Source organism: Balaenoptera musculus, chromosome 16, assembly GCF_009873245.2.
Source record: "Balaenoptera musculus isolate JJ_BM4_2016_0621 chromosome 16, mBalMus1.pri.v3, whole genome shotgun sequence".
In the NCBI taxonomy this organism is placed as follows: Eukaryota; Metazoa; Chordata; class Mammalia; order Artiodactyla; family Balaenopteridae; genus Balaenoptera; species Balaenoptera musculus.
The window spans coordinates 85,519,604-85,534,796 of record NC_045800.1 but is presented as its reverse complement, the minus strand read 5'-3'; the positions used below and the strand labels follow the sequence as shown (position 1 = coordinate 85,534,796).

The 15,193-nt window shown below is 43.5% G+C and overlaps 1 protein-coding gene across 1 annotated transcript in view; it reads right to left on the bottom strand.

Annotated features, from left to right (window-relative positions):
- FMN2 (formin 2) overlaps positions 1–10,973 on the bottom strand; it is a 336,742-nt gene extending 325,769 nt beyond the window's left edge. Inside the window, exon 1 of the mRNA XM_036829555.1 lies at positions 9,353–10,973. Coding sequence (XP_036685450.1) covers positions 9,353–10,691 — 1,339 coding nt within the window. The 5' untranslated portion in view covers positions 10,692–10,973. The remainder of the gene's footprint in view (positions 1–9,352) is intronic.
- Positions 10,974–15,193: the final 4,220 nt, after the last annotated feature.

Sequence of the window (15,193 nt, the reverse complement as noted above, 5' to 3'; positions counted from 1 at the left end):
ATAATTGCTGAACATCCTGGGTAGCTGCAACATGTAACACCTCCCAAGGAGAAACCACATCCCTCACCTCTCCAAGCAGCAAGTGCTGGTCTATAGCTTTCAAACGTGCTGGGTGGGGGAAATTATCTACAAGTATATGTTTGCAAAAACCATCTCTACTTTTACCCCATTGTTTTTATTACTCTTTTCAAAGATAAGACTTGTATGTTAATAATGAAGAGACTCATGACTTCCAAAACTTTCCACAGAGTATTCAAATGCATTTATTTGGAATCCTGAAATAGTTCCTTTCTAGCCCATTTTCTTCTTAATGAGCTTGAACAAGCTGCACTACTTTAAGGCCAATAAAACTTTTTTTAAAAAAGTAAAATACCTAAAAGCTCTCAAAACCTTTTATCTGTCTAGTCTCTTCAGAAATTTTCATGTCAATGCAAACTTCTAAATGAAATACCATGCACTCATAAAAGTTATTTAAGTAAGCGTATAAAATAGTATGGAAAACTGAGGACAAAACCAACATATTAAAGTATACCGAAATAATTTATAAGAATTAGTACTACTACTTTTACTGAGAAGTTTAAACTAAAAGGAAAAATGCAAAGCCTATAGCCTATTCAAGAATCGGAGACTCTTATTGTCCTTAGATAATGAATCTAAGGATTTCCTCAGTGGATGTGGTGTCACTATTAGAATTTGGAGTGAATTTAGACTCCATACACTCTAAATCCTTGGGTTGTAACATCGAACAACACAGCCTTCCCTTCTGTAGATTCCGTAAAACAGGTCCACCACCCACCATACCCGCAGTCACTACCCTGGTGTACAAAAACACAAGATCCCAAGTGCACATCAGATAACAGCTTTCCAACCAACCCAAATCCCCTTTAGCATCAATTAACAACTGATCAAAACCAACAAGGTCTTACCACCAGCTAGTACCGATGCCCAGAGCATCTTTACTCCACAGTAAAAGTGGATCCTCCTACATAGGGATTTTTTTCCACTCTAACAGTAAAGTTGGAAATGTGCAAAGTGTCATTATCTGGAGAAAAGGATAACTCCTGGAACCATCACTCCTATAGAATTTCAGGGATGGATAAGACTTGGAGGAAGCAGCTTCCCACCAGGATTACACTCACTTTTGCAACCTGGGAAACCAGGGCACTAAGAGGAGGTAAGAAATTATTGCCCCGTTTTACAGGAAACCAGTAGGATATTTAAAAAGGGAGGCCAATGGAAAGACTTCTCAGCCTGCACTCCTGCTGCAGTGCTGCTGTGTGTGTATAAAGCCACAATTTAAATGACACAGAATTCTTCTCCACACATGTGCACTAGATCAGGGGCTGGCCAAAACGTGCCTTCGGTTTTTAAGTAAAAATAAAAGACACATTTTTCACTTTCACCAAGAACTTTATTGAACGATGTATTCACCTTTTTGTTCCACTACCTTCTGCCATTTTTCTCGCAACTTCATAATTCCACCTTCCCAAAACATTTTATCTTTTTGAGCAAAGAACCGTTCCAGGTGCCTTTTACAGTCTTCCAGGGAATTGAATTTTTTTCCATTAAGAGAATTTTGTAAAGAATTCTTGTTAAAGAAATAAACGGAAATCTGAAGGTGCAGTGTCTGGTGAATACAGCAGATGAATCAGAACTTCCCAGCCAAACTGTAACAGTGTTTGCCTGGTCATCAAAGAAACATGTGGTCTTGCGTTATCCTGATGGAAGATTACGCATTTTCTGTTCAAATTCCAGAAGCTTTTCGTCAAGCGCTTCTTTCAGTTGGTCTAATTGGGAGCAGTACTTGTTGGAATTAATCGTTCGGCGTTCAGAAGTAGAGCATAATAAAGGACTCCCTTCCAATCCCACCATATACACAACATCACCTTCTTTGGATGAAGACTGGCCTTTGGTGTGGTTGATGGTGGTTCATTTTGCTTGCCCCACGATCTCCTCCATTCCACATTGTTGTACAGCATCCACTTTTCATTGCCCATCACAATTTGTTTTAAAAACAGAACGTTTTCATTACGTTTAAGTAGAGAATCACATGCGGAAATACGGTCAAGAAGGATTTTTCCCACTTAACTTCTGTGGAACCCAAACATCAAAGTGATTAAGATAACCAAGCTGGTGCAAATGATTTTTAACACTCGATTTGGATATTTTGAGGATGTCGGCTATCTCCCGCATGGTGTAACGTTGATTGTTTTCAACTAATGTCTCGATTTGATGGCTATCAACTTCAACTGGTCTACCCGACCGTGGAGCATCATCCAGTGAGAAATCTCCAGCACGAAACTTCGCAAACCACTTTCAACACGTTCCATCAGTCACAGCACCTTCTCCATACACTGCACAAATCTTTTTTTGTGTTTCCATTGCATTTTTACCTTTCTTGAAATAACAAAGCATAATACGCCAAAAATGTTTTTTCTTTCATTTTTCAATAATAAGATGGCTAGACAAAAATTCACCAATTTTGATAACTCTTTTTTTAAACGCACGCTGATATGACAGCTGTCACATACAATCTAACAAAATTGTTTCGAATGAAGTTAGAGACAACTAAGTGCTACCAGAGCCATCTTATGGAAAAAACCGAATGAACATTTTGGCCAACCCAATACCACCAAGGACCCTTCTGCCTGAAGTATAAAAAGAGACCCAGGGAATTTCCTGGTGGCCCAGTGGTCACAACACGGGGCTTTCACTGCTGTGGGCTCGCGTTCCATCCCTGGTCAGGAAACTAACATCCTGCAAGCTGTGCAGCATGACCAAAAAAAAATACTACTACTAATAAAAATTTTTTAAATAAAAAGAAACAAGAAGGAGTAGGGTTTAAGCATTTTTAAGCATAATTTTAAAACACAACAAGGCTTAATTTTCTCAAGAAATTATTCTATTCTCCCTGAAAATAAAAAGGACTATTTTTGGCCCATTGCAGCCCTGGCATAACAGATAATAAAGGCTCCAGTGGGTCCAAGATATGGTGCACAGAGGAATGGCAGTAATTTTCCCACCCAATCAATGCCTCCAGGTACATCCTTGAAGGGAACGAAGGTACAAAGGTTTCCCTCTCTCTCTCCCACAGTGGAGCAGGTATCAAAGGACAACACTTCTCTGGCATGGTCAGCACCCTCTTCTAAGCATCCAATAACTGTTATCTTTTGTTCTTATCATTCTGATGTTACAATACCTCGATTTACTAACTACCATCTCAAATTGACTAGAAGTTTTATTTTCCATGTATTTATATATTTAATATTTAAAAAGCCTCAGAAAGCTTTCAATCACTAAAATCATATCCAGTAACTATCAAGTCACAAGGCAGTACATATTTGTTTCTTCCTAATGGTCCCTTAATTCTAAATTTCATTAACATCAGGTTGTTACTTATAATGCAAAAGCAGGAATGAAGGGAATAATGAAATTTTCCTCTTCTTTCATTACCAACAACATTTATATTTGGAAGCTTAGAGTTACTGCATTATCATTGCTATGTTAAAATCAATCCACGAAAATCGGAATAGATGTTCTCTCAACACAAATTCTACCAAAGTATCATTCTACCTTCACCACTGATTCAACCATACCTCAATGAAAATAATTAATTTCCACCACCCAAAAATGTTAGTAACCTTCCAACGTAAATTCAACTAGTTTTAGTTACAATAGATAATCAACTCCCCTGTTTGAAGAAAATGGTGAACAAGTTTCATAAAGGCCTCAGCGTGCTCAGTGTCCACCTTAGTGACTGGCCCACAGCGGGCGCGGAGTAGGTACTCGCGGAGTATAGACAGGAGTGGGTGATGAATGGACAGAATCGGGTGAGCAGGCAAGGAGAAAGGAAAAGCAGAAGGAAGTGAGAAGGAAGACCTAAAGAATCCCCAAATCCAAGAAGTATACATGATATGATACAGACAGTAAGCACAGAGATGCAGAGATGACCACCAGTCAGGTCCAGCTGGGAAAGATACAAAAGAGGAAATGGGAATTCAATCAGCCTTTTCAGATGTTAAGTCAAGAGAGACAAACTGTGTTACAGGAGAGTGAAAACCATTAGACAAAGGCACAAAGTCAGGGGAATGAAATGCATGTTCATAGAACAGTAAGCAGATTAACTTGACTAAAGTAGAGAGTTTCTGAAGGAAACCATGGGAGGTGAAGCTGCAAAGCCAGGCGGGTAAATACGGTGCCTCCTCTACCCCACCCCCCTTTAAACACCACCACCTCCCCCTAATCACACACTCATCCTCCATCATATGCTTTCCTTATCCAAACCCCCAAGAAAACTACAATTTCTGATAAAGTGACAAAAAGGCTTACAATCATAGAAAATGCAAGAAAGAAAAAAACTGATGTATAAACAATTTGCCCAAAAAAACCCTATTGACTAGAAATATTAATTTTCAACTAGCATCGGATTACATCCTTCCCAGTGTTTATACACAATTTCAGAGTTGTTTTGTTTTGATGTGACAAATTTGGTTTGGACCACTTTGAACGATGTAGTCCATTAAGGCAATAAACCAGGACAGATGAGTAAATAGCACCAACTGTGTGCCTTCTATGTACCAGGCAGAGTTGTAGGGGCTTTACATACACTATTTAATCGTAATATTATTAATTTGAAATGATTCCTCCACCTTCATACATATGAGAAAAAATTACTTAAGAGTCACCTAACTGAACAGCCAGCTAGGATGCAGATATACCTGGAATACCAGTAGTTAGAGGAACCACTGTTGCATCACCCAAGGTGTGTGCTCAGCACCTTTTTAATGGAATCAGAAGGAAACACTGCTCTAAATGCACCTGCTCAAGTTCACGTGCACATGGCTTGTATCCAAATGCCTAAACGCGTGAAAAGCCAGGCCAGTGGGGTAAATGACTTCAATCCAAACCACAGCCTTACAGGAAGCATGAGAAAGGATGTTTTAGACAAAACTAAAATGATTTGAAAACAGTGCTCCCAGTCCCAGCTTATGCTGCCAAATCTGATTCAAATACATGAAGCCCAGTAACGCAAGATATAGGGGAAAAGACGGCATTCTTGAAATCCCCTTTCCTGTCATAGTAACACTGAGGCATTACACACAACAGGGGTGATTTCTGACCCTCACTCATTTATTGGTCAATAACTGGACGTCTACACTCTGTCAGATGCTACTGCTGGATATAAGACTGCTCCAGGCTGTAAAAGTTCACAGTCTAACAACTTCACAAGCAGCATGAGAAAGTCTGTACTCCTAGAGTGGGTCTTCTTTCTATTTTGATATAAAAATCAAGATAACCTTTAGAACAGCCAAAATGAGAGTCACGCAATCTAAATTTTAAAGCCCAAGCCCTTTATTGACTAGCTAGTGCTCCAAAAGCTCACTGACACACTTCATTTTATTTTATTCACATTAACAACAGATTTGGTTTTCTAAGTACAGATCCTAGATGGGCCATTGGCTGCTTAATGCCCTGAGGCAAGTTACTTCACCTGCCTGACCCTGGTTCGCTCACTGGGAAAACGAGGATAAATAGTTATACCTCAAGACTATCGTAAGGATTTGAGATAATTACGTAATGCACCAACACAGGGTCTGGCATTTAGTAGAAGTGCAATAAATATAGCTAACATCATAATCACAGGATTCATGAACCAATAACAAATTGATCACAAAAATCAAATTAGAAGTAATGGGGGTGGGGGTGGAGAAGAGACCAAAGACAGCTCTAAGAATCAATAGCTGACGGGAAGGAAAAAGTCAAGAAAACCACACGGATACAAAACCTCAGCAACAGCCAACTGGAGTCACCAGCCTATTACACTTCAACAGCAGTTGAGGGCAACAGCAGTGTTTTCACGGGATGCAGCCATGATGGGTCTAAAGATGACATTAAGCCAGTTAAAACAGATGAACCATTTAGGCCATGTGTTTAAGAAAAAGACGGATAAGCGCATAATTGACTTCGGAAAGATTTCTATCAAAAGCGATTCAGCATCACAAATCTAACATTTCACATGTCTACACTTTAATTAACTGCAAAATTCTATTCACAAGCTTCTGCTGTAAGGAAAGCATGTGCAAAGAAAACTCTTAAATTTCTTAGCAATTTTTGCACTAAACACTGAAAAAGATGTTTTTTCAAGCAAATGAACTGTGAAATTTCAGTGCAGTGGCCTAAAACATCGTCAACTCCTTAACAGCTAAAACAAGATAAAGTCTTGGTCCCCACTATTGCTAAATGTTATTATATCTGCCAAAGAAACACAAACATGTGCCATGGAGATCTCTTTTCACTCGAATTTTCTCCCTACATTTGGAAGGCAGTAAAAAGCGAAAAACATCTGTTCCTTCCTGCAGAGCTGACAACCCTCATTCTATGGTTTAAAAATAAAAGCTGTCCATGGAAGCTTAGAGATATAACTATCACCTGCTTCAAAGGCAGCTGGCAATTAATTGATCCAAAGACATGCAAATTAAGACCAGAAAACAACTTCCCTGAGGACAATGCTAGGGCTCCCCAGGGCTCTAGTAATTTCCAAGACACCCATAAAATAGGAGAGGATGGTAAAGAACCAAATGTAAAGCCAAATGACAAGAAAACAGACAACAGCTGAGGAACAGAGGCCTGTGTCACCCTGGATTCACTCGACCACCGCAGGAAAGCTTCCATGAGAGATGCCTGGAGAAAACCTGCTTCACTCTGACCAACAGTCACCCTGCATCCAGCCCAAGAAGGCCACACGTTCAACAATGAAAGGAATTCACCTTATTAATAACAGAAACTGGGAAATCTCATAAAAGAAGGCCTTAAATTCTATAATATTTTTTAAAGTTTTTACTCCATATGAAGTCTTACAGTGTTGAACATCCAAAAATGAGGAATAAGCAAGAACAGTCGGACTCAAATCAGTAGACTCAGCTCCTATTTTTGGCTCAGCCTCTGAATGAATGACAGTGTGACCTTGGAAAACTTTCATCTCTTTGTTTACCTCCATTTGCCCACCAGTTACAAGATTCGGTTAAACCTACCTTTTTTTTTTTTTTTTTAAGAAAGTGAGTGAGTGAGATAAATATATAGAAACTGCTACACAAATATCCACTGGTCACTGACCAACTATATCCAAGCATCACATATAAAGTAGGGGATGCCTCATATGTATCACTTATGTGTGGAATCCAAAATATGACACAAATGAACCTATCTACAAACCAGAAAGACTCACAGACATAGAGAACATGGTTCTCTGGTTGCCATGGGGGAGGGTGTTGGGGGAGGGATGGAGTGGGAGGTTGGGGTTAGCAGATGTAAGCTATTACAAATAAAATGGATAAATAACAAGGTCCTACTGTATAGCACAGGGACCTCTATTCAATATCCTGTGATAAACCATAATGGAAAAGAACATTTAAAAAAAAGAATGTATGTATGTGTATAACTGAGTCACATTGCGGTACAGCAGAAATTAACATAACATTGAAAATCAACTGTGCTTCAATAAAAAAATATATATAAATAAATAAATAAAGTGGGTGATGCCCATATTAAAGCAACTAACTCTGCACAGGAAAAAATCCTGCTTGGAGAAGTCAACAAAAAAACCCAGGTACCTCCTGAACAGGAATCCTGTAAGAGTCCCAGATTTCAAGTTTGGAAATTTAAATGAAATGCTAGCTCCAAGAATACCCTTTTTTTTTCTTTCCGTAATGGAAACAAAACTTCAACCTATTTAGGGTCCTACAATCTTCAGGACTCTGACCAATCCTCCTATGAATTCCTTTCTCCTCATCCCTTGCCAGGAGGTAAGTCACTGCACACTTGATGCACCCAGAGTACTACATCTCTATGTGCACTTGTCAGTGAGCCTTGGAAAGGCAGAGACATGATTTAATGATCTTTATATCACCTAGCATCTAACACACTGCCTGGCATAACATGGCAGCCCGGTATACATAGATATATATATTTGTTAAATGAAGGAAATGAATATATTTGAAATTCTAAAGAAGAACAACCATTAATATTAATGAATGATCATCTTAATTTTAGTGATATTTTCATTTCTAGAAAAATAATATATAAAATGAGTGTTACCTAGGTAAGGAGGAAATACTGAATTTCTCAACAACATTAAATTCACAAAAGTTAACTAAAGAACTTTCCGATCCTCTTCCTTCAAAATCAGTCTTTTGGACGTTTTTATGTTTCTTTTTTGTTCTGTTTTGTTTTATTTACAATTTATCTAACAGATATTAGACTAGAAATATTCCTTTAACTTAACTTACACGATATCGGGAAGGGAGAAGTAAAAGAGGGACAGCAAGCATGTAAAATGAATCAAAGAGCTACTCTGAAGTGTAAGAATCTATAAACGTAAAATAAAAGATAGCCCATGGATGAAATTTAAAATGTGGCCAATACAAGCAAGTACCAAACATGAACAGCATTTAGCTAACTAACAAGCATCCATGCTCTGGAGAAACATCATCTACTGTTTCATAGATAACCTATTTATTAAAGCCACAGAACCTAAGATTTTAAGCTTTTCAAATTACATTTGAAATTTCTAATCATTCAAATACTTATCACTACCTACCGGGACTTGCATAAATTCTCATTTTCCCCTGCTCCTTAAATTCTTACACTCAATTATTTCATTTAAAAATTAAGAGAAGTTAGTAAACATGAAACAAGCTGACACTCTACCAGCGGGCACTTAAGGAAAGGCGTGGGATCTACGCAAGGATAAACTCATCACACTGCTCCACATTTTCCGCCGTGAGCCGACCCTTCAGCCGGCTTTGCCAAGTCCATACGGACGCTGGAAAGGTACCAGTAGTAGCATCCCGGGTGCTTTTGGCCTGCTCACCATCACTGTCTCCAGGCTAGGCCATGAAACCAAATGTAAATGATGCCTAATATTCTAGATCACTACGCATTAATTTCCTGAAAGCATGCATCAGATTTGGTTGCGTCAGCAACCAGGAGTTACCACCTAAGTTCACTACGGCGTCCACGCCGATCGCTGAGAAACTACGTGTCACATGCGTGCACATGGGCATGTACATCAGAGCAGTCCTAGAATAGATGATGTGTCAGAGGACCGTGAACAATCTCGTTATTTTTAATGCTGTGGGAGGAGGAAGGAAAGAGAATGATGGCTTTGCAAACGGTGCCAAAAAGGAGCCGATCTGCCTGGCGTGACCCGGGATATTTTGGAGAAGTGGACAGAGCGGCCCTTGCTCCAGATGCCTTAGGACAGAGGCACCTAAGCTGCTCCCTTTAAGACCCTGTGTGCAAACGGAAACGTCTCCGAGGGGCAGGCGCCCTGGGCCCCGAGCCCGGCGCTCACCTGCGAACACGTCCTGAAGACCGCCCGCCCCACGCTGCGCCAGGTGCGCCGAGACCCCCGCCCCGGGCGCTCGGCCCAGCTCCGCGGTCCAGTCGGCCGAGCGGCTGCGGCCCGCGCGGGGCTTCCTGGCCGGGGCGGCGGCAGCGGCGGCGGCGGCGGCGGGGGCCGCGGCGGCTCCGGACCCCCGGTCCAGGGAGGACTCCGGCCGTCTCTGGACCCGGGGGCTGTGGCTGGGGGACGGGGCCGGGGAGGGCCCGGGCGAGCTGAGCTGCCGGGTGGTGGTCCTGACGTAGCAGGGCGCCAGAAGCGGGCGGGCCCGGGAGCAGCGCGGGCTGAGCGCGGGGCTGAGGGGCGGAGAGGCGGCCGCGGGGACGCTGGGCCTCGGCGAGCCCTCCTCGCGCGTCGCCCCCGGCCTGCGCGGGGCCTCTCCCGCCGCCGGGCCGCACTCCGCCCCCGGAGAGCCTCGGGGCGCGTCCTCGAAAGCGTCCTCCTCGCCTTCCTCGTCCGTGTCCGCGGCCCCTCGCTCCCCGGGAGCCGACCCGGGAGACGGCAAGGCGGCGGCCGCGGGCTGGTCTGCAGGCGGGGGCCGGTCGGGGCGCGCGGACGGCGCCGCCTCGGCGCCTGGGCCCGGCAGGGGTCGGTCCAGGCCCGGCAGGGCCCCGGGCGGGGGGGCGGCGGAGGGGGCCGACGCCGGGGGCGACTCGGGGCTCGGGGACTGCTGCTGCTGCTTCATCTGCTGGAGGCGGATCGCCTGCTGGATGTCCGAGAGCAAGTCCTCCTGCTCCGCGGCCGAGTGAAAGCTGTAGAGGTCTGTGTCTGAGCCCGAGCTGGTCCTTTGTCCATCCTGCACCCCCGCCGCAGTCTCCGAATCCTCGGCCACCGCCGGGCCCCCGACCCCGGCGGAGCCGGGACCCCGGGGCCGCGTCACCTCGGAAGGGTCGGCACACTCCGTATCGGACAGGCCCGTCTCGTCGGCCGAGAGGCTGAGGTCCGGGGTTTTGGTGACCAGGGAGTGGGCGCTGTCCAGCTCGCCGGCTTGCAGGGCCTGGGGGTCCAGCACATCCTCACGGGAGCCGCCAGCACCTCTGCCCTTGGACAGGGTCTTCCGGATGCGCAGGTTGGAAAAGACCGAGGCCCTGGGATCCGACCGGCTCTTCTTCCTGCCCGGCTCCCCACCGCCGCCCCCCTTGCCGTGCCGGCCCGGCGCCTTCTTGCCCCCGCCCGCCTTCTTTGTGCCCTCGGCCTCGCGGGGCCCGGCGGCGTCCTCGCTGCCGCCGCCGCCGCCTCCGTGCGGTGCATCGCCCGCACTCCTCTTCGGCTTCGCGTCCTGGTTCCCCATGCTGCTGCCGCCGCCGCCGTCGCCGCGGGCGCTCAGGCCATGCCAGCTCCTCGGCCCGGCCGCGCTGGGATCCCGAAGATTCGGGCGGCGAGCGAGCTGCTGAGAAGAGGGAGGCCGGCCGCGCACCTGCCGCGCTTCGCAGAACGCGCCGCGGCTGCGCCCGCCCGCGCGGGACCGAACGCGCTCACGCAGCGCCGCCAATGGCCGCGCGGAACGCACAAGGCCCCGCCCCCTACCGGCCCCTAGGCCCCGCCCAGTCCGCTTTCAGCACCGCCCCCTCCCGCCCCCGGCCCTTCGGCCCCGCCCCCCACCGCTGAAGCGCCAGGAGCGCCCCTGGGTCTGAGGACCTCACTATCCGCCACCGGAATCCAATGCCTGGTCCCTGCTGAAGGGCTTGGCAGCTGGAAGATCCACGCTGAACAAAAAAAGAAAAAATTTAAAGGGGAAAAAGGAAAGCCACATTCCAGCTTAGAGGTGCGGTAATCTCAAGGCCACATACCCTACCCCCTCCAACCTGCCTGCAGAAGCATGGCTCTTTAATAAATACTGGTCGAATGGACTGGTCTTTTCTTCAATAACTGATCATCTTAAACACCGTTAATGTGCTTGACATATGGTTTAGGAAAGGTTACTACACACAGTGCTGCTTTTATGTTCATGAAGACCTTGCATCTCCATGAGAGAACATCAGCGGTCATCTCAAAATTTCATTTTTCAAACTCTTTTTTTGACAAAATGGCGAGGTGGAGGGGGGGGGAATCAGAAAATACTGAGATTAGACTTCATTAAAATGCTAATCTCTAAATTTCTATGCTATTACCATATAAACCAAATAGCATTTATATTCAAAAAGGGTGCATATACTTTAACTCCCAGGAGGTCAAACTCATCAATATTTAACATGTGCCTATTGTTGCCGCCTACAAAAAAGAAAAAGACAAAAAAGAAACACCCTTGGCACAAACACAAGAAATCACATGTTATGTGGAAAACCACCACTCTTCCCAAGACAAACTTTGTCCTTGCCTTGACTATAAAAGTTTGCAACAGTTCACTGTCTGGGGGAGAAAAATTTGCTGTCCCAAAATGTGTCTCTTTGGCATTAGGATTGTTAGGCTGATTATTTTTAAGAAACAGAAGACTAAGGAAGTCTTTCTTTTTACTTCCACTTAGCTGCCTAAAGAATTCACATATTAGAGCTGAATAGTTGTCGTCAGAGATACCCGCCAGGAAAAAGAGCTGGGCCCAGAGATCTGATCCACTCTGTCCCTTGTCTCCGCTGGTCCAGCAAATGCTCCTTTACAAAACAGTTCCTTTCCTACCTCCATATGAATTGCCTTCCTCCCCTTTGAAGTCCCAAACCATTACCCACAACATCCTCTGTTGCCTTTAACTGAAGACAGTATTTAAGGTGAGGGCTTTGGCCGTTTTGGCCACGATTCTGTTTTCCTGGGTCTCTCCCATGTAGACATGTTACTAAACTTTTGTGTGATTTTCTCCTGCTAATCTGTCTCATGTCAATTTAATTCTTAGACAGCCAGAAGAACCTAGAAGGGTAGAGAAAAACTTTTTCCTCCCTGATAACTGTTACAGAGTTTCTTAATATTCTGCTTCAATATTAATATAAAAATTTTCCTCACTGTAAATCATCATTATTTTAATTCCTTAGGAAATTTAGTTACCTATATTTAAAAGAGATTTTTAAACATCATTGGTATCTAAAGAAGCTCCAAGCAGTAAATTAAAATAAGAGTTAAATGGCATTAATCAATAACGTTACAAATATTTAAATTAGAAGCTAATTGTTAATCACTTTGGAAATAGGTATACCTAGCTAACATGTGAGTATTTCTAAAGTAAGCCCAAAGGAGGAAAAAGTACTACATATTACATGATGCATTTTAAATGCCACAAGCAAACGTTCCTTTACATATTGTGAATGAATATTTTAAACCTCCTTCCTTAACCATTTTATCAAAAAAACTTTTTTAAGGTCCTATAATTCTTAGATGTAAAAGCTTCACACAGCAATAATTACTAACTTCTTTCTAATTAGTCTCTTAAAAATAGATGTTAACTTCAGGACAAGTGGTCAGTTATCCTCAGGTGGCCCTTTTGAGCAAATAACTCTGAGAAATCAACTCTAATAACTTTGCCAGGGTACTGTCCCAGTCTCTGAGCAACTCCAGAGGACTTGAAAAGCCTTTGTTTCAGGTCTTTCACAAGACTGCTCTCTCCCAGAATCCAGGCTCCTCAGAGGGCACAATTTGCCTGAGGCTGTAAGAATTTCCTGCTTCTCTGAGGACTGAGTTATATGGATCTATATTTTTGCGTTTTCTTTAACAAGACATCTTTGATTCTGAACTATTTGTTTCCTTACTATTTTTTCCGAGATATGTTCTACAAGTTCTGAAGACAAAAAAAGAGAAGGAGAGAGGAAGGCAAAGAGGGAAGAAGAAAGAGAGGGAAATTGAGAGAGAAGACTGCTGATTTTTTCACATCCTTTGAATGTGAAACAACAGATGACGGTTGTGTAGCAGGTCACAGATGACAAAGCTCTATTACATGCAAAGGCCTATTTGAAACTCACAAGTGTGCTCAGTAGGTAGGTAGGTACTTTCAACCCAATTTAGTTAATAAACAAGCTCAGACTATGAGACTTTTCCTAGGTCACATAGAAGCAAAGGCAATACTTGAACCTACAAATTTAGATCCCAAATTCTTTATAACAAGCAACACCACATAATTTATGTTTCCAGGGACTGGAAGAAATGAAAACACTGCTTTTGTTCTTCTGTCATAAGGGATCTCCTACGAAGCTAAAGAGGTTTGTAAAGGATATTGGCCTTTCTACCTGAAAGGGATCATTCAGGGACTCTTAAGTAAGCTGTCATCAACCATTCAGAATGAACTATAGAAAGCCCACTCTGAGCGTCTCAGCCCACAGTGTTCCTAGTTCAGGGGCAAGAAGTGACAAAAAGCATTTTAAAGACAGAGTCCAGGAGAAATTAAGGTTGAGGAAGCCAATCCTTAGCCTTAGAGTAGCATTCTTCATTAGAAACATAATGCGAGCCTTATGGGTAATCTTTAATTTTCTAGTAGCCACATTAAGAAGGTAAAAAGAGGGACTTCCCTGGTGGTCCAGTGCTTAAGATTCAGAGCCTTCATTGCGTGTGGCCTGGGTTCAATCCCTGTTCCAGGAACGAAGATCCTGCAACCCGTGTGGCACAGCCAAAAAAGGAAAAAAGAAAGAAAGGTTGAAAGAAATGGATGAAATTAACTTTAATAATATATTTTATTTAACACAAAATATCCGAAATAGTTCAGGAAAAAAATCAATAAAAATTACTAAGGAGATATTTTACATACTTTTTTTCACACTAAGTCTTTAAGTCCCAGCATCAATTCGAAGTTGAGGCAAACTCCCGGTCCTGAAGCACAGCCTAGAGACTGGACTTGCAGGTCTACATCTGACTCTGGTATCATTTTGTCCAGGACCACGTGCTCATCCCTCTGCCTGCTTTTCTTTTACAGGCGGTACCAACCCGACAACACCATGAAGATGCAATAAGCAAATTGCCTGAGAATTCCTAATGTGAAAGGCCTCTAGGCAGTGTGTCCAGATATTTGGCTTTGCAAAATGTATTGATTTCTAATTTAATTGCATTGTGGTTGGAGGACACACTTTTTGTATTTCTATCCTTTGTTTTAGGGCCCAAAATATGCTCTGTCCTGGAGAATGTTCCATGTGTCCTTGAATGCATTTCCTTTAATATCTTAGATGCCGTTGTGGAAGCTCCCACCTGGACTACAAATGATCTATTGCAGTAAATAACCACTTACATCTATTGCCATCTCGGTTCTCATGAAATCCAGCCTAACTCTCCGGTATGAACCATGTGTGTTCAGTAAACATTGCATTTTCTTTCTGGGCCAAAAATTAAACAGGATAGCCCATTGGGTAAATTCATCATGAGAATCTGGAGTGGCATTCCAAAAGTAACTTTCCAAGACCTGTTCAACCTGTGAACCAAGGGAGGTAAAATACTGCCTTTATGTGTATTATACTTATTCCATAATCTGGAAAGTTTCACTGTTAAGTATGTCAGTGTCTGACAAGTGGTGATGCTTGACCACATTCTTTATCTGGTGTAGGGTTCAAAGTTCTAGAATCTAAAGAAAGATCCAACCTGGACCCCAAGACTGCCAGCATCTGCAACCCTCAAGAGGAGAGGCATTCTGTTTCCTATACAGGAAAGTACTTCCCTGAGTGACACTGGGTGAGGAAAGACACTTTGAAGGCAAAAAAGACATTGGCAGTTTCCACAGAATCAAGTTTGTGAGTTGAAATGTTTGTGGAGATTTACACTGACACCTTGTTAGTAAAATTGTGTTGGCTTCTGCTTGAAGATTCATTGATTCTCTGCCCTTATAGCTTTTGTTCAAGACCATATTTTAGAACAGAGGTGCTTCTGCAGCACAGGTGCAGTCAAGTTTTTTCA